This window comes from Staurois parvus, unplaced genomic scaffold (assembly GCF_062004578.1).
Source record: "Staurois parvus isolate SC_StPar_1 unplaced genomic scaffold, SC_StPar_1.0 ptg000657l, whole genome shotgun sequence".
Classification (NCBI taxonomy): domain Eukaryota; kingdom Metazoa; phylum Chordata; class Amphibia; order Anura; family Ranidae; genus Staurois; species Staurois parvus.
In genome coordinates, this window is record NW_028318453.1 from 4337248 (window position 1) to 4355963 (window position 18716).

At 40.7% G+C, this 18716-nt stretch overlaps 1 protein-coding gene across 1 annotated transcript in view; it reads left to right on the forward strand.

Annotated features, from left to right (window-relative positions):
• Nucleotides 1-18716, forward strand: part of ADGB (androglobin) — a 387180-nt gene that overhangs the window by 229982 nt on the left and 138482 nt on the right. The window contains exons 17-19 of the mRNA XM_089694277.1: nucleotides 6433-6541; nucleotides 10369-10504; nucleotides 14903-15017. Coding sequence (XP_089550403.1) covers nucleotides 6433-6541; nucleotides 10369-10504; nucleotides 14903-15017 — 360 coding nt within the window. The remainder of the gene's footprint in view (nucleotides 1-6432; nucleotides 6542-10368; nucleotides 10505-14902; nucleotides 15018-18716) is intronic.

The following is an 18716-nucleotide window of genomic DNA, read 5'->3' on the forward strand; positions in this document are numbered from 1 at the left end:
TAGTACCATATTTGCCGGCGTATAAGACGACCCCCTACGTTTCCTGCTAAAATGTAGTGTTTGGGCTATACTCACCGTATAATACTACCCCTCTTCCAATGCACACCAGTGGGAGGAATAGTGCCCCATCATCGGTGTCAGTGGGAGGAATAGTGCCCCATCATTGGTATTAGTGGCAGGAATAGTGCCCCATCATTGGCATTAGTGGCAGGAATAGTGCCCCATCATTAGTATCAGTGGGGGTAATAGGTGCCCCATCATTGGTATCAGTGGCAGGAATAGTGCCCCATCATTAGTATCAGTGGGGGGAATAGGTGCCCCATCATTGGTATCAGTGGCAGGAATAGTGCCCCATCATTAGTATCAGTGGGGGGAATAGGTGCCCCATCATTGGTACCAGTGGCAGGAATAGTGCCCCATCATTGGTATCAGTGGGAGGAATAGTGCCCCATCATTGGTATCAGTGGCAGGAATAGTGCCCCATCATTAGTATCAGTGGGGGGAATAGTGCCCCATCATTGGTGTCAGTGGGAGGAATAGTGTCCCAACATTGGTGTCAGTGGGAGGAATGGTGTCCCATCATTGGTGTCAGTGGGGGGTGGAATAGTGCCCTATCATTGGTGTCAGTGGGGGGTGGAATAGTGCCCCATCATTGGTGTCAGTGGGGGGGGAATAGTGCCCCATCGTTGGTGTCAGTGGGGGGGAGAAATAGTGCCCCATCGTTGGTGTCAGTGGGAGTAATAGTGCCCCATCATTGGTGTCAGTGGGAGGAATAGTGCTCCATCATTGGTATCAGTGACACCAATGATGGGGCACTATTCCTCCCACTGACACCAATTACACTTGCTGACCCTGTTCTAGTATGGTGCTGCTGCAGCCAGCATATGTGGTTGCAGCAGCACCTCTACACTGAACACTTACCTGCTGCTCCTGCACTCGATTTCCGCCGGGCCGCTCGGCTCCGCCCCCTCGCCGGTGATTGGCCGCCTGTGTACCTTTCCTGAGCTACAGTTCTGGTGACCAATCATCGGTGAGGAGGCGGAGCCGAGCAGCCGCACGAACATACAGTGGCCGAACTGAAGGAGCAGCTGCGCTTCCTTGACCGGATCGTCGTGGGACCGAAGCCAGGTAAGAAACAGCCCCTGCCCACCCCTGTACTTAGTGTCCCTTCCGTTGGAAGGGGGGGGCGGCGGCGGCACCGCGCCGCCCCCCTAAAAAGTGTCAATATGCCGTATACCGACGTATAAGATGACCCCCGACTTTTGAGAAGATTTTCAAGGGGTAAAAAGTCGTCTTATACGCCGGAAAATACGGTAAATATAAACTGCTAAATACCTTTTCTCATCAGCATTTAGAGCAGTCTTGTGACTTCTATCAGTGTTCAGCAGAGCACATGTTTAAAGTTTGTAGGAGGAGTTTTCATTCTGCTGTAGGAGGATGTAGAACCCCCGATCTCTATCTGGACAGTGCTGATTGGCTCTGTGCTGATTAAATGCACTCTGCCAAGAAAAAAAAAAGTCTCTCTACCAATACACATCAAACTGAGCATGTGCAGTGTGTCTCTACACAATGTGTCTAATCAGGAGATAAGATGGGGACAGTGGAAGAAGGGGAGGATCAGAGAACACAGGATCAAACAGACTTTTTATACATCGTGGAGGATTAACCCCTTAGGTTCCAAAGTGAGAATAACAAGCATACTTTACAGCATATACAGACTGATTTTACTGTTTTGGGTTTAGTAACACTGTAATGATAAAAGAAGTCTCCCAAGTACCCCACAATTTTATTGTGAGGTCTACAGGTAACTATTGCAACAGTTGGTGTAAAAGTGCTTGCATCTACAGTCAGAAAAAAAGATTGCACCAGTTTATCCGCTTTCTGTCCAGCGCCCTATGAACAGCGCTTATACCTGGATCGTGGCTGCAGCTTTTATCTATTTTGTTATAATCTAAACCTAAACACTCAAAGTGGTTGTAAAGGCTGAAGGTTTTTTTTACCCATTCTATGCATGAAAGTAAAAACCTTCTCTGTGCACCATCCCCCAACCCCCTCTAATACTCCCCCAAGCCCCCTCTCAATCCAGCGATGTGCACTGGAGTCTTGGCTATCCCAGGACTCCCTCTACTCATTGGCTGAGACAGCAGCAGGAGCCAATGGTTCAATCACAGCCAGTGAGCCAATGAGAAGAGAGAGGGGGTGGGGTCAAGCCGCAGCTCTGTGTGTGAATGAACACATGGAGCAGTGACTTGGGAGCGCACCTGCTCGGGTGCCCCCATGGCAAGTTGCTTGCGATGGAGGCATCCGACAGAAGGGAGGGGTCAGGGGGACCCGAAAAGAGGAGGATCTGGGCTGTTCTGTGCAAAACCAGTGCACAGAACAGGTAAATATAACTTTTTTTTTTTCGGTCAAATTATGCCTTTAGTATTACTTTAGGCCAAACATTTGGATGCACATGTTCCTGTAGTGTCAAACATTTTCATCCTCTTTTTTATATTTTCAGCTTTCTGTTAAATCCTAGCTGGTGATCTTACCAGCAAACTGTGTCTTCAGGCACTTCCTTCTTAGGGTGGCAACAGTTACTCAATTTATCTGTGGCATTGTCATTCTTTCCTGTGGCTCATAAGCTGGACTACAAGCAGCTATGCCAATGCACAGAACACTGTCACATTCTGTTGTAGTCCCTGTAGTAACACTCTGCACACACATCCATAGTACAAATAATATACTAGAAGTGCACAGAGCGGGGAGAAAAAAACGAGCAAAAAATGGGACAATTGTATTTTTTTAAACATATAAAATATGATCTTTTTTTTTTCTTACAATGCTCTGCAAAGCGAAGTTTTCTTTTCGAGAGTTTAATTTTACTCTAACATTATATTTTAATAAAATTGGTAAAGTTAACCAGAGGGATTCTATAAAAAAAACGCTTTCCATCTGTTGAGTGAATACAATAGTGTAGCATGAAAGGGCTATAAATAACTAAATTGTTTGAATTATTGATTCAAGGTGATGAAGGACAGGATAAGAGGACAAAATTGAGAGTGAAAACAGTGTTGCTCAGGAGACTTTCTCAAACTTTTTGACCTCTGAGTCTTTCATCTCTTATGTTGACACAATGCATTCACGGAATTAATTATTTAGTGTTAAGTAGGCTCTTGACTTACTGCTCATTGTACATGCAATTTTCAGTTTTTACTTAACACCTTCGGACATTTACATTAATTACAAATGAAGAGCACTTCAGAAGTTATCATCTATGGACAGATCGTAAAACATAAATGCAGCATCAATATGTAATATTACGTTATGTTTAATTCTATCCTGGTAACCTTGGGTAATTTTATATTGTAATGTACAAGATAAAGATCCTGTAACTATTACAATTTTCAAACAATATATGCAAGATTTTCTTTTTCAAGGTATTGATTATCCAGCTTGGCAATGGAACACTGAAAGTGTATGATTACTTTTAATTTCTTTTTTTTAATTCTTATGCATTTTTACACAGGTAATGTCCTCTGCCAGAATCCAGATAGTCCAAGCTCTTCAATTACTTCAGAGTTTTACAGATTCCTTTACCTAGCCATATCCTACATACTGAACAGAGAAAAATTCTAAAATTTATATGGGACACATGAAGACCTAGACTGGCAGTCCATATCCTATATCTCTGTATCTTGTCTGGTGGACTTAATGTTCCCAATTTAGGGAAAAAAATCTACACCATGGCACAGATAGCACCCATATCATCTCTTCATGCTGCCCTTGAATTCCCATATGGTCTTACTTAAATATTGTGTAAATCTCCCCTATCCCAATTTACAATATGATTTGGACCCCCCAAATCTGCACCATTAAGGGGCATCAATGCAAATTTGGAACAATTAATCATAAGGCCAGAGTGTTCTCCGAACGTTGAGATGGGTGACATAACTGTCCAGGGAAAGGAGTCTCCCATATCATAGAGCATATCATCTGCATACAACATATTTTTTTGATGAACAGCACTACTATACTATGAGTTCATTGGATCTAATGAAGGCCGCTAACGGCTCAATGGCAAGAGCAAATAACAAGAGCGAGAGTGGGAAGTCCTGCCTAGCCTTCCTGCCGAAAGTCTCAGAGAGTCTACCTCCTTCTCAAATGGCCAATTGTGGGGAGTGGTAGAGTAGTCTCACCCATGAAATAAACACTTCCTTGAAGCCAAGTATCTCCAAGGTCATCCATAGATATTGCCATTCATTACTATCAAATACCTTGGTAGCATTGAGGGATAACAACACTCGTCCTTCCATATTATCTGCTGTGGTCTGCATATTAATAAATGATCTTCTGAGATTGACAGCCATAGATTTTTGAGCCGTGAAGCCTGCCTGATCAGAATGCACTATGCCAGTAATAACTTTGTTTAACCTGTTAAATAAAACTTTGGCTAGTATTTTGATATTAACCTGGAGCAGTGAGATAAGGCTTTAGAAATTCCCGCCAGTTGATGGCTTGCCCAGTTTTAAAAGAAGAATAATACTGACTTTAGACTTTGAGGAAACGGTGTCTCTTAAAGGCAGCTTCATACACTTTTAGCAAGTTTGGCAAAATACAGTCAGCATATTTTTTATAAACTTCAGTAAGCAGCCCATCATCACTTGGGGAAGAACTTGTCACCAACTGAACTTCATCCAGTGTTATTGGGGAATCTTTAAAGGATGCCTTCTTGCACCTATTTGCATATCCCCATCTTTCCAGCAAACCAGCACTACCCACATTTTGCTGTGGGAACCCATACCTACCAGTTCATTGCCTCTCTCTTCAGTCTATCACTTGCTCTGCTTCGTCCACAACCCCATAATGTGATTCTTAGACTAATGTGTCCTGGGGAGGAACAGTCGGCACAGGTCTTGTCTACCAGTGTCCATAAACCTGTTCAGTCTCTGCAGAGGTTTGATAGGCTCCTTCTAGATATGGCTCAATTCAGGGTTTTACTGCTGCAAAATAAAATCCTAATTTTTCAGTTTCTTCAGTCTTGGTGTTGTGGTAATCCTTCCTTCTGTTGGTCTGGAATGTTCTCACAATAGACACCAGCCTCATAGACAGGGAGAAGTCCAGAACAACCTTCAGGGGAAGGGAACTTCGCTGGAGAAAGCTCAACTCCCAATCAACATACTGGACCTCAGAGAACAGAATGTTTGGGTGTATGGCACAGTCAATCTGAGGCAAGGTGTATCTATGGTTTCAGTCTGTGTTTACAGTAATGCAAGATCTTGTGACCCTGATATTTAGATTTCCTTAAAATATTATCTTTTTCTGTCTCCTACCTGATAAAACTACCATATTATTACAAACTCTTAATGCTCCCCCCTTACTTTATGTTTCTCATACATAGTAGTGATTGGCTACATTGAGCACATAATGATGTTCTATGCTAGCTTACTATCCTTGTGCTTTCTCCAAGGAGCAGAGGTGCATATATAGGGGTTGATTTACTAGTAGAAATCATTTTCATCTTCCTTTAAGTTTGCTACAAATGCTTCCTGGGAATCAGCTTAAGTAAAACTCAAATTATCCTGAACCGTTTGCAAAAAATGGGAGTATAACCTTTGTCCTTTAGTGTATTAGTGTAATTTTCTATGCTGCCTATTAGAATATTAATAAATCATTCAGGCTCTGAATAGTTTTCATCAGTTTAAGTCATTTTTAGTCATTTCAAAAATAGTTTGTCCAGATGGACCGAAAAAGACACATTAGACAGATCTAGATGGCAACTGTTCCTACTAACTGGTAATTAAATGTTATAATTTTAAAACAACAGAGTGTAAACTAAATTAAACTCCTTATTTTGTCAATACACCTTTAGAAGTGTATTGATCAGTGTACCCAAGCATCTAATATAGGAGCAAGGCAGGTGTTAGAAAAAAATGTAACTATATTTGAGATGTTCTTCAGATGTATTCACATTGCATTGCAATTGACCTCTTCATTTTCACCGTTGTAAAAGTGTAAAAGTAATACATGGCAAAAGCAATAATAGATGCAAAGGATTATGCTTCATACAATCCAATATAAGATTCAATCACTGCGTTCCAGGTCCTTTACAAATGCATGTCAGAACCAAAACATAAGTGTTCATGTATGCGAACCATATATTGTGTTTGTATAGTCCATGCACTCACATACTAAAAATGTTTTTATGAAACTTTGTTTGCAAATGACCCGCTAATTTATTTATATTTTATTGCTACTTTGTGTTGAATTTTTAAATATATTATGCACTTTATTAATAATGAAAAGCGATCTCTGATTTGTGTACCTATATTATGTTGCAGCTTGTGCCTTTGTAAACTTTACTCTAACAATGAAATGCATGTGGCAGCAGTAGTTTAAAAACCTTTAAATGCTAAGATTAATAATAAATGCTTGATTTGCATTTTTCAGACAACAGAGGATCGAGATCAAGCATCATATTTCCTGTTTGTGGACAATGTGAAGCCTACAGAAATATTGGTTAGCTTCTCAGCACTTGTGCGCTGGGGTGATTTGCATTGTAAGTTTAAAAAAAAAAAAAGTGTGGCATGCATTTGTATTCAGCCCCCTTTGCTCTGATAACCCTAACTAAAATCTAGTAGACCCAATTGCCTTCAGAAGTCACCTAATTAGTAAATAGAGTCCACCTGTGTGTAATTTAATCTTAATATAAATACAGCTATTTTGTGAAGCCCTCAGAGGTTTGTTAGAGAACATAAGTGAACAAACAGCATCATGAAAGCCAAGGAACACACCAGACTAGTCAGAAATAAAGTTGTGGAGAAGTTTAAAGCAGGGTTAGGTTATAAAAAAAATATCCCAAGCTGAACATCTCATGGAGCACTGCTCAATCCATCATCCAGAAATGGAAAGAGTATAGCACAACTGTAAACCTACCAAGACATGGCTGTCCACCTAATCTAACAAGCCGGGCAAGGAGATCATTAATTAAAGAAGCAGCCAAGAGGCCCATGGTAACTCTGGAGGAGCTGCAGAGATCCACAGCTCAGGTGGGAGAATCTGTCCACAGGACAACTATTAGTCATGCACTCCACAAGTCTGCCCTTTATATTAGAGAGGCAAGAAGAAAGCCATTGTTGAAAGAAAGCTTAAGAAGTCCCATTTGCAGTTTTGGAGAAACCATGTGGGGGACACAACAAACATATAGAAGAAGGTGCTTTGGTCAGGTGAGACCAAAATGTAACTTTTTGGCCTAAAAGCAAAATGCTATGTGTGGCGAAAAACTAACACTGCACATCACCCTGAACACACCATCCGCACCATGAATTATGGTGGTGACAGCATCATGTTGTGGGGATGCTTTTTTTCAGCAAGGACAGGGAAGCTGGTCAGAGTTGATGGGAAGATGGATGGAGCCAAATACAGGGCAATTTAGAAGAAAACCTGTTAGAGGCTGCAAAGACTTGAGACTGGGGTGGAGGTTCACCTTCCAGCAGGACAACGACCCTAAACATACAGCCAGAGTTACAATGGAATGGTTTAGATCAAAGCAAATTCATGTGCTAGAATGGCCCATTCAAAGTCCAGAACTAAATCCAATTGAGAATCTGTGGCAAGATTTGAAAATTGCTGTTCACAGATGCTCTCCATGCAATCTGACAGAGCTTGAGCTATTTTGCAAAGAATAGGCAAAAATGTCACTCTCTAGATGTGCAAAGCTGGTAGACACATACCCAAAAAGACTAGCACCTGCAATTGCAGCGAAAGGCGGTTCTACAAAGTATTGATTCCTGAGGGCTGAATACAAATGCACTCCACACTTTTCAGATATTTATTTGTAAAAACATTTGAAAACCATTTATCATTTTTCTTTCATTTCACAATTATGTACCACTTTGTGTTGGTCTATCACATAAAATCCCAATAAAATACTTTATGTTTTTGGTTGTAACATGACAAAATGTGGAAAATTTCAAGGGGTATGAATACATTTTCAAGGCACTGTATCTAAAAGATTCAAACTACACTGTATTCATGAATGTGGTAATTTTTGTATTTATAAATGTAATAGTATATATTTGCTTAAACACTGAAAACTGCATATATGCATATCTGTTAAGAAGTGACTTATGCTTCATACCTTTCCTACTTCATATTCTAACTTAATATTTAAGGGATACCCCAAAAATTAAACTTAAAACTTAGATGTTGCAGGATATCTAATGTACAGTTGTGTTCAAAATAATTGCAGTGTGTTGAAAAAAGTGAATAAAGCTCAAAATCCTTCTAATAGCTTTTATTTCCATACACACAAATGCATTGGGAACACTACACATGCTATTCCAAATCAAAACATGAAGAAAAATATATTAAATTTGTGTTAGACTGTTCAAAAAAATAGCAGTGTTTGTATTCTTCTTTACAAACTCAAACGTTCACTATATAAACTGAAAAATGTTTGAAGATTTTGCTTTCCTTTGAATCACTTAATGAATATTTAGTTGTATAAGCACTGTTTCTGAGAACTGCTGTACATCTGTGTTGCATGGAGTCAACCAACTTCTGGCACCTGTGAACAGGTATTCCAGCCCAGGATGATTGGACTACATTCCACAGTTCTTCTCTATTTCTTGGTTTTGCCTCAGAAACTGCATTTTTGATGTCACCCCACAAGTTTTCTATTGGATTAAGATCCGGGGATTGGGCTGGCCACTCCATAACGTCAATCTTGTTGGTCTGGAACCAAGATGTTGCACGTTTACTGGTGTGTTTGGGGTCGTTGTCTTGTTGGAACACCCATTTCAAGAGCATTTCCTCTTCAGTATAAGGCAGCATGACCTCTTCAAGTATTCTGATGTATTCAAACTGATCCATGATCCCTGGTATGCGATAAATAGGCCCAACACCGTAGTATGAGAAACATCTTCATATCATGATGCTTGCGCAACCATTCTTCACTGTCTTCACAGTGTACTGTGGCTTGAATTCAGTGTTTGGGGGTCGTCTGACAAACTGTCTCCGGCCACTAGACCCAAAAAGAACAATCTTACTTTCATCAGTCCACAAAATGTTGCGCCATTTCTCTTTAGGCCAGTCAATGTGCTCTTTGGCAAATTGTAACCTCTTCAGCATGTCTTTTTTTCAACAGCGGGACTTTGCGGGGGCTTCTTGCAGATAGCTTGGCTTCACATAGGTGTCTTCCAATTGTAACAGTACTCACAGGTAACATTAGACCTTCTTTGATCCTCCTGGAGCTGATTGTTGGCTGAGTCTTTGCCATTTTGGCTATTCTTCTGTCTATTCGAATGGTAGTTTTTCGCTTTCTTCCACGTCTTTCAGGTTTTGGTTGCCATTTTAAAGCATTTGCGATCATTTTAGCTGAGCAGCTTATCATTTTCTGCACTTCTTTATATGTTTTCCCCTCTACAATCAACTTTTTAATCGAGGTACGCTGTTCTTCTGAACAATGTCTGGAACGACCCATTTTTGTCAGAATTTCAGAGAGAAATGCACTGTAACCAGCATGTACAACATTTGCTGCCTTCCTTCCTTAAATAAGGGCAATAATTACCACCTGTTTTTCAAAGAATGAATGACCTCACTAATAGAACTCCACACTGCTATTATTTTGAACATGCCCCTTTCAATTAGTGATTCAATTACACAGAATCAGCAGCATGCATGTGATGACTGTTGGGTCTGTTGGATTTCTGTTACTCTACTACACCTGCTAGTAAATTATTTGTCATGTAGAAATATCATTTCTACCAAAAACAGTGATTGATCAGGTTAATGATGTCTGACTGTTATTATTTTGAACACAACTGTATGTAGTATGTTAATGATCTGATGTATAGCTGTGAGCCCTAACTACTTAAAAGAGTATTATGACTGTCCAGGCACTTTGTGGCTGTTTTTTCATTTTTTTAATTTTATATTTTAGACTTGTATGTTAAGAAACATCAAATAAAAACAAAGGGGGGCATTCAAGTGTATGCATTGTGGTAACAGGCAGTACTGCACAGCAGTGTATTGCATTGTGGTACCATTTACCTTGAAATGGCTCCCAAATGCATTAACACCCATTTACTTCCACTGTAGCATACTATATTCTTGATATCCTCAGCAGGAGGATCTTGACATCAGCTCCCAGTGATAAAAACTTATGACAGAGAAAAATGACAGTAAGCAGCAAGTGAAGAGAGGGTACAAATTTAGTAAAATGGTGTGCCCTGATGAAAGTGAGCCACATGATTAAGGGAAAGAAAATACTGTTGTAAGTGTTACACGTGACCTTTCACAACTGAACCACCAAACAAGCAAAAGGCCTTGTATTTTTTAATTATTGTTCTTTATTATATTCTAATGTGGGTTTTTTTTTTACAGTGAAACAGTATTCTGGAGTACAAAAAGGTATTCTAATAGCAGAGCAGTTTTCTTGGAAAAGCCTCTTGTATGGACCAGTTGTGTTAAAGCTAAATACCTATGGAACCAAAGCATCTCTGATAAGTCTTCCTCCTGGGTTAGTATCATGACTTACTAGATGCTAAAGGATATTTTTAATTTTGCATAGAGCAGGGAAGAGTTTATATTGCTGTCTTGGGGAGATTCTCACTTACTTTCTGTCCCTATGAGACCAGTACCAAAAATGGGAAGGAAAGAGGGTGCAAGCATTATTGGGCTAGGAAGCACTGACAGCATTAAAAACATTGTCATAAAGTCTAAGCACTCCTCTACAAAATTTATTTTTGTCTGTGTCCTTTCAGGAGAGATTTCCCATCATTTCCTGTCTTGACAGGAATAGAGAGGAAATCTCCCCAGTAGGGATACAGTAATCCTCCAGTAGCTCTCATCTTTAGTATAGTTGTAAGGCACTGAAGGACCAATACTTCTGCACTGTGCCTGTTGTGCCCTTAATTTAGCGAATGCAAAATTATGTCAGCAATAAAATTAACAAAGATTAAATATAATTAATACAATTAAGTCAGCAATAGCTTTGGAGCTTGAAAATCTCCCTGTTCAGGCAACAGTTCAGGCGCCTGTTCACGTTGATATTCCAGAGGTCATTTTTCACCTGAACAATTTCACGTGTTTACTTTTATACAGTTGGGCTCTCTATATGGAAATATAAATAGGGACAAAGTTATACAAATCTGATGCACGTCAGCCATTCACTAGAATTATGTAAAGTATATAGTTGTTGTTTTGCTTGTACATTACTACAGTTCACTTATTTTAAAGGAGCTAACTGTCCATTTTTTTTAGCCCAAAACCAACCTGCCTCTTTAATATATAGATGGGTATACTCCAGACTTTTAAACCTTTAATATCTATGCACAAAAAAGATGGCTGTAGAAGCAACTATACATCCATAACAACAAATGTCATATATGTTCACTTATTTCTTCTCTATTCATTTCTCTTCAGGTCTGTTTAGGTACCCTTCAAATTTGTAAACTATTGGCAATCTAGAAGAAGCACGTTAGTACAGAAAATTAGTTATTATTGCAGAAATTACATCCTGTTACATTACACATGTTTATTTAATAAGACCGTTCAAGCTGCAGTGATTATTTACATAGTAAAAATAGTCCAGAGCAAATGATCAGATCAGTGAAATAATTTTGATGTGCTATTGCTATGGGTTACTACATTTAGAGCACTGCATTGTTTTTAAACTAAATAATATATGATATATGTATATGTACGCTGCTCAAAAAAATTAAAGGAACACTTTTTAATCAGAGTATAGCATCAAATCAATTAAACATCCTGGGATATTGATCTGGTCAGTTAAGTAGTAGAGGGGGTTGTCAATCAGTTTCAGCTGCTTTGGTGTTAATGAAGTTAACAACAGGTGTACTAGATGGGCAACAATGAGACGACACCCCCATAACAGAAATGGCTTTACAGGTGGAGGCCACTAACATTTTTTTCCCTGCTCATCTTTTCTGACTGTTTTTCACTAGTTTTGCATTTGGCTAGGGTCAATGTCACTACTGGTAGCGTGAGGCATTACCTGGACCCTACAGAGGTTGCACAGGCAGTCCAACTCCTCCAGGATGGCACATCACTACGTGCCACTGCCATAAGGTTTGCTGTGTCTCCCAGTACAGTCTCAAGAGCATGGAGGAGATTCCAAGAGACAGGCAGTTACTCTTGGAGAGCTGGACAGGGCCAAACAAGGTCCTTTACCCATCAGCAGGACTGGTATCTGCTTCCTTGTGCAAGGAGGAACAGGATGAGCACTGCCAGAGTCCTACAAAATGACCTCCAGCAGGCCACTGTGGTGAATGTGTCCGACCAAACAATCAGAAACAGACTTCATGAAGGTGGCATGAGGGCCCGACGTCCTCTAGTGGGCCCTGTGCTCACTGCCCGACACCATAGTGCTGGATAGGTATTTGCCATTGAACACTAGAATTGGTAAGTCTGCTACTGGCACCCTGTGCTTTTCACAGATGAGAGCAGGTTCACCCTGAGCACGTGACAGATGTGAAAGGTCTGGAGAAGCCATGGAGAATCGTATGCTGCCTCTACCATCATTCAGCATGAACATTTTGGTGACGGGTCAGTTATGGTCTGGAGAGGCATATCCATGGAGGGATGCACAGACCTCTACAGGCTAGACAATGGCACTCTGACTGCCATTAGGTATCAGGATGAAATCCTTGGGCCCATTGTCAGACCCTATGCTGGTGCATCCTGGGTTCCTCCTGGTGCACGACAATGCCCAGCTTCATGTGGCAAGAGTATGCAGGCAGTTCCTGGAGGATGAGGGAATTGATACCATTGAATAGCCCCCATGGTCGCCTGACCTAAATACAATAGAACTTCTCTGGGATATTATGTCCATCTGACACCGCCAGGTTGCACCTCAGACTGTCCTGGAGCACAGTGATGCCCTGGTCCAGATCTGGGAAGAAACACGCCAGGATACCATGTGTCGTCTCCTTAGGAGCATGCCCCGATCTTGTCAGGCATGCATACAAGCACATGGGGGCCATACAAATTACTGAATACCATTTTGAGTTGCTGCAATGAAATTTCAGCAAAATGGACTAGCCTGCTGCATCATTTTTTCACTTTTATTTTTGGGGTGTCTTTGAATTCAGTCCTCTGTAGGTTGATCATGTTCATTTCCATCAAACAATGGGGCATCCTTACATTCCTAACACATTACTCAGTCCACATCAGTATAGATATCCAGCATGATATTTTTCCCCATTGAGATCTGATGTGTTCTCAAAGTGTTCCTTTAATTTTTTTGAGCAGTGTATATTATATGTTATAGCAGTAGTTTGTTGATATGCTCATATGATTAAAATGTAAGATAACAGTAGTATGCACTCATTACTAGTTTACTAACAGACATATCAAACCATTTCCTCAAACTCAATCTATCCAAAACTGAACTCATAATATTTCCTCCTCCATGTGCACTTTTTCCTGACTTCTGTCAAAAATAATCTAAAAAATATCAACCCGAATATCACAGTACTAGGTGTAATCCTAGACTCTGAATTCTCCTTTCAACCCCACATGCAATCCCTGTCCAAATCTTTCTGCCTCAACCTACGCAACATCTCCAAAATATGTCCCTTCCTAATCAACGACACCACAAAGCTTCTAATTCACTCCTTGGTCATTTGACTTGACTACTGCAACTTCCTCCTCATTGACTTACCTTTACATAGACTATCTTCACTTCAGTCCATCATAAATGCTGCTGCCACACTGTTCCACCTTATCAACCATTCATTGTTTGCTACCCCTCTCTGCCGATCTCTCCACTGGCTTCCGCTCACCCAACAAATTAAATTAAAAATACTAACAAGTTACAAAGCCATCCACATCCCTGAGTAGCCTAGTCTCACAATACCAACCTACTTGTTCTCTTCATTCTTCTTAAGATCTTCTGTTCTCTAGCTCCCTTCTCATGTCTTCCCATGCTCACCTCCAGGACTTTTCTTGAGCCTCTCCCATCCTCTGGAACTCCCTACCCCAATCTGTCGGACTGTCTCCTATTCTGTCCACATTAAGATGACCCCTTAAAACCCTTCTCTGGTGAGAAGTCTATCCTGCCTCCACCTAACAACTGTACTTTTATTTTCTGCATCAGCTCATCTCCCACAATTATTACCTTTTTGTATCTCTTGACCCTCCCTCTTAGATTATAAGCTCTAATGCGCAGGGCCCTCTGATTCCTCCTGTATTGAATTTTATTGTAACTGTGCTGTCTACCCTCATGTTGTAAAGCGCTGCATAAACTGTTGATGCTATATAAAATGCTATATAAATCCTGTATAATAATAATAAAAATAATAATAGTACTTACTTTATACCTAAAGGCTAGTACTACTTAGTACCATTACCCTATCAGGCTCCAATGCCACCCCTTCCCAGTCTTCTAATTACCTGTCCCCACTCTATCATGATCTTTGCTGTGTGACCTGCTTGGCACCACACAGCCTCTTCTTCACGATTCTCCCAGCTGAACCCTCCTGGGTGAAAGCACTGCAGGCGCCACCCATTACTATGGAAAGGCTTTTGTTTGCAGCAGATGTCCTTTCCATGGGAATTAATGGAATTTGCGGTGTATTCCTGTAGCAGAGACAACTGAAAGAATTTGTAGAGTAGCTGTGTGGCACCAGCAAAGATCTGGGTATACCTATATATGAGATTTCAGAGGGCATCCAGATCAAATAAGGATAAATATACTAAAAATACAGTTTATGCTACAGTAAGAACTGCAGTTTCTATGAAAACAGTTTCTATGAAAATTATACAATAAATAGCATAAACACTCTGTATCTTTAAAAATATCTAGATATAGTTGCCACATAGCAATGTATTTTAAGTTGTAAATGAAAAGTCTTACAATGTTTCATTAGCTAATATTTTTATGTCTTTATTGCAGGCGTCATGTTTTACACTTCACTGCAAGTTCACCCTTAGGGCATCATATCCACCTATGCAGTACAGTGCCATTTGTCTTTGGTGATGAGGAAACTGTTATGCCATACCTTGACAAGGTATGTGTTTCCATGGAAACTAGGGAGCCACTAGGTCATTGTACATGATTTATGGTATTTTTACTGTACTTCACTTTATGTTTTAGAAGAAGACAACATTGTAAATGTTTTATGAATGTTTTATACAGTTATGGTCAAAAATATTGGAATCCCTGCATTTCTGTCAGATAAGCACCACTTCGCCCAGAAAATTGTTGCAGCAATTAAAAATGTTTAGGCATTCTCATGTTTGTTTCTTTTGTTTGTATTGATATGACACAAAAAAAGTGGAGAAACAAAAAGCCAAATCTGACACGTTCCACGCAAAGCCCCAAAAATGGACTGGACAAAATTATTGACACCTTCTCAAAATTGTAGGAAATAATTGCATTCCAAGTGTGTGATGCTCCTGTAATTTGTGATTAAACTCACCTGTATACTGACAATATAGAAATCATAGCGGCAACCAGTTAAAGTGGTGAAAAACTACTGACTCAACCTTTCTGTTGTGTGTCTCTGTGTGGCACATGGAGTATGAAGAAGAGAAAGAGCAGCAAAGAATTGTCTGAGGATTTGAGAACAAAAATTGTGGAAAAGCATGGACAATCTGAAGGTTACAAGTCCATCCCCAGAGATCTTAATGTTTCTGTGTCCACTGTGCACAAGATTGTCAAGAAGTGTACAGCCCATGGCCCTGTAGCCAATCTCCATGGATGTGGACAAAAGAGAAAAATTGATCAAAGATTGCAATGAAGGACTGTTGAAATGGTGGATAAAGAACCTCGATAAACTTCAAGACAAAGTCAAGCTGACCTTCAGACACGGTACAACTATGTCAGTTCACACTATGTCACCATCAGAATGAAAAGGGATGTTATGGTAGGAGACCCAGGAAGACCCCACTGCTGACACAGAAACATAAAAAGGCCAGATTGGAGTTTGCCAAAACTTACCTGAGGAAGCCAAAATCCAAGCAATGAGGCTTTTTAATAAAAGAATACAGTCTCTACAGTCAAACATGGTGGAAGTTTGCTGATGTTTTGGGGTTGCTTTGCTGCTTCAGGCACTGGATGTCTTGGCCATGTGCATGGCATTATGAAATCTGAAGACTGCTAAAGAATTCTGGGGTGCAATGTAGGGCCCAGTGTCAGAAAGTTGGGTCTGTGTCAGAGGTCATGGGTCTTACAGCAAGACAATAACCCAAAAGACATGTCAAAAAGCACCCAGAAATGTTTTTAGGCAAAGCGCTGGAGAGTACTGAACTGGCCAGCAATGAGTCCAGATCTCAATCCCATAGAGCGCCTGTGGAGAGATATTAAAACAGCAGTTGGGAAAAGGAACCTTTTCAATCTGAGAGACCTGGAGCAGTTGGTGAAAGAAGAATGGTCCAAAATTCCAGTAGAGAGGTATAAGAAACTCATTGATGGTTACAGGAAGCAATTGATTTCAATTATTGTTTCCAAGGGGTGCTACCAAATATTAAATTGAGAGTGCCAATACTTTTTTCCAGTCCATTTTTGGGGTTTTGCATGGAATGTTTCAGATTTGGCTTTTTGTTTCTCCACTTTGTTGTGTCATACCAATACAAACAAATTAACGAATCAGTTAATCCAAAACTGATGTTTCACTTCAGAGCAAATGCCAATGGATTTAACTACTTTTTGTAAACTTAAAAATGTCATACAGATAATGGAAATGACTCTGCTGATTAAATAGTGTAGGGTTCCGTGAGAAGTTCCCAGGGGTTCCACCACAAATTAATATTGTGGCTATGTGTATCTGCCCAGTATTGTTTCTAGTGTTCTCAATGGAAGCTAACAGTGAATACTCTCAGTGCACCTTGATACCGGATGCCTCCTCTGTAGTTTCGGCTCTTGTGGACTCAGAGGGAGGTGCCAGGAGCAATGCAGAGAGTGGGAGCTGAAGGAGGAGGTGACATCCTATCTCAGCACTGAATGCAGGCTACAGAGGCGGCAATCACAGAGCAGGACCACATGGGTGGATCATGAGGTGAAAGCCTTCCTGTATGGTAGCAGTGAAGCAGACTGTGGAGGGGAAGCAGAGATCTGGAGCACATGGCTAGATCGGGAGGTGTGATCCTGTTTGAATGGTAGTGCTGATGCACACTGTGGAGGGGGGAAGCAGAGAAAAGGAGCACATCGCTGGATCAGGAGGTGAGATCCTGTGTATGGAAGGGGTGAATGCAGACTGCGGAGGAGGGGAGCAGAGAACAGGAGATGACATCCAGGGTATAGCAGCACTGATTGTACACTGCAGAGAATGGGAGCCCATGGCTGGATCACACTGAATGTAGCAAGAGGTGAGATCATAATAGCTTCATGATATGCCATAACTGTACATAAAGCTATTATGATCTCCCCAGCTGCTACATTCATTCAGTCTTATGCATCCACATGCTCCTGCTCTCTGCCCTCCCTCTCTGCAGTCTGCTTTCAGGGCTGCCATACACAAGATGTCATCTTCTGCTACATTCATCAGTGTTCTCTGACTCTGAGCCCCCCTCCCCTCCTCAGTCTGCATCCAGCCTGCCATCCACAGAATCTCGCCTTCTGCAACATTCAGCCATGAGCTCCCACTCTCTGCACCCAGTCTGAGTTCACAGGAGCTGTAACTACAGAGGAGGTATCAGTACACACTGAAAGTACTCTATCAGTGCGCATTAAAAACAACATTGGTATCATCTGCATATTTTGTCTGCACAGAAATATGCAACATTAATGCATTTTTCTGCACAGAAGAAACTAATGGAGGTTGATTTACTGAAGGCAAATAGACCTTGTACTTTGCAAAGTGCAGTTGTTCCAGAGCTTAGTAAATGAGGTACAGCTTCACTTTGTAAAAAATACCCAATCACATGCAGGGAATATTTTAAAAACACCATTTTTTGCTTGCATGTAATTGGATGATGGAAGTCAGCAAGCTTCTGCTCATTTTCTAAGCTCTGGAGCAACTGCTCTTGCAGAGCACAACTGCACTTTGCAAAGCACACAGTCCATTTGCCTTTAGTAAATCAACCCCATGGTGAGTGACATCTGCACCATTTTTTAATCAATTCTTAGGCTGGGCATACATGGGTCGATTTGCAAACAATTTTTCATTCGAAAATCGAACCTAAGAATAATTGGCCGATTTTCGCTCTGCTTAGTGGGGCAATGGCACCGGCCAATATTCGTGGTTCCTCCCATTTCATTTATAGGGTATGCTGGAAAATTTGTGAAAAATTACCGATTTTCAAAATCATTGGTGGCACCATCGGATTACAGAACGAATGATGTTTTCGATTTTCAATTGAAAAATTGTTCGGCATTCGACCCATGTATGGCCTGCTTTATGCATAGATGTTGTGAACGAGGCCCAGCTGTCCCTGTAGTCTGCCTTACTTTTGAATCACAATATTTGGGAGTTTTTGTTCAAGTACAGTAAGGCCTTGTTCACACAAATACGAGCATAAAAACGGATGGAAAAACATGCAGATTTATTTCATAATATATTTTGAGCTTGTTCACAACATGTACAGAGATGTGTTTTTCTAAAGCCGGTCTCCGTAAGGACTTAAGGAAAACGATTGATTTCTATGTGGCCTGTTCACACCACAATGTTGGTGTTGAGTGAGTTTTTTTTCTGTTCAGGAAAATGCATACATTTTGCAGATTTTTGTGCAGAAAAAAGCAAGCTCAATTTCCACTTTAAGGAGGTACA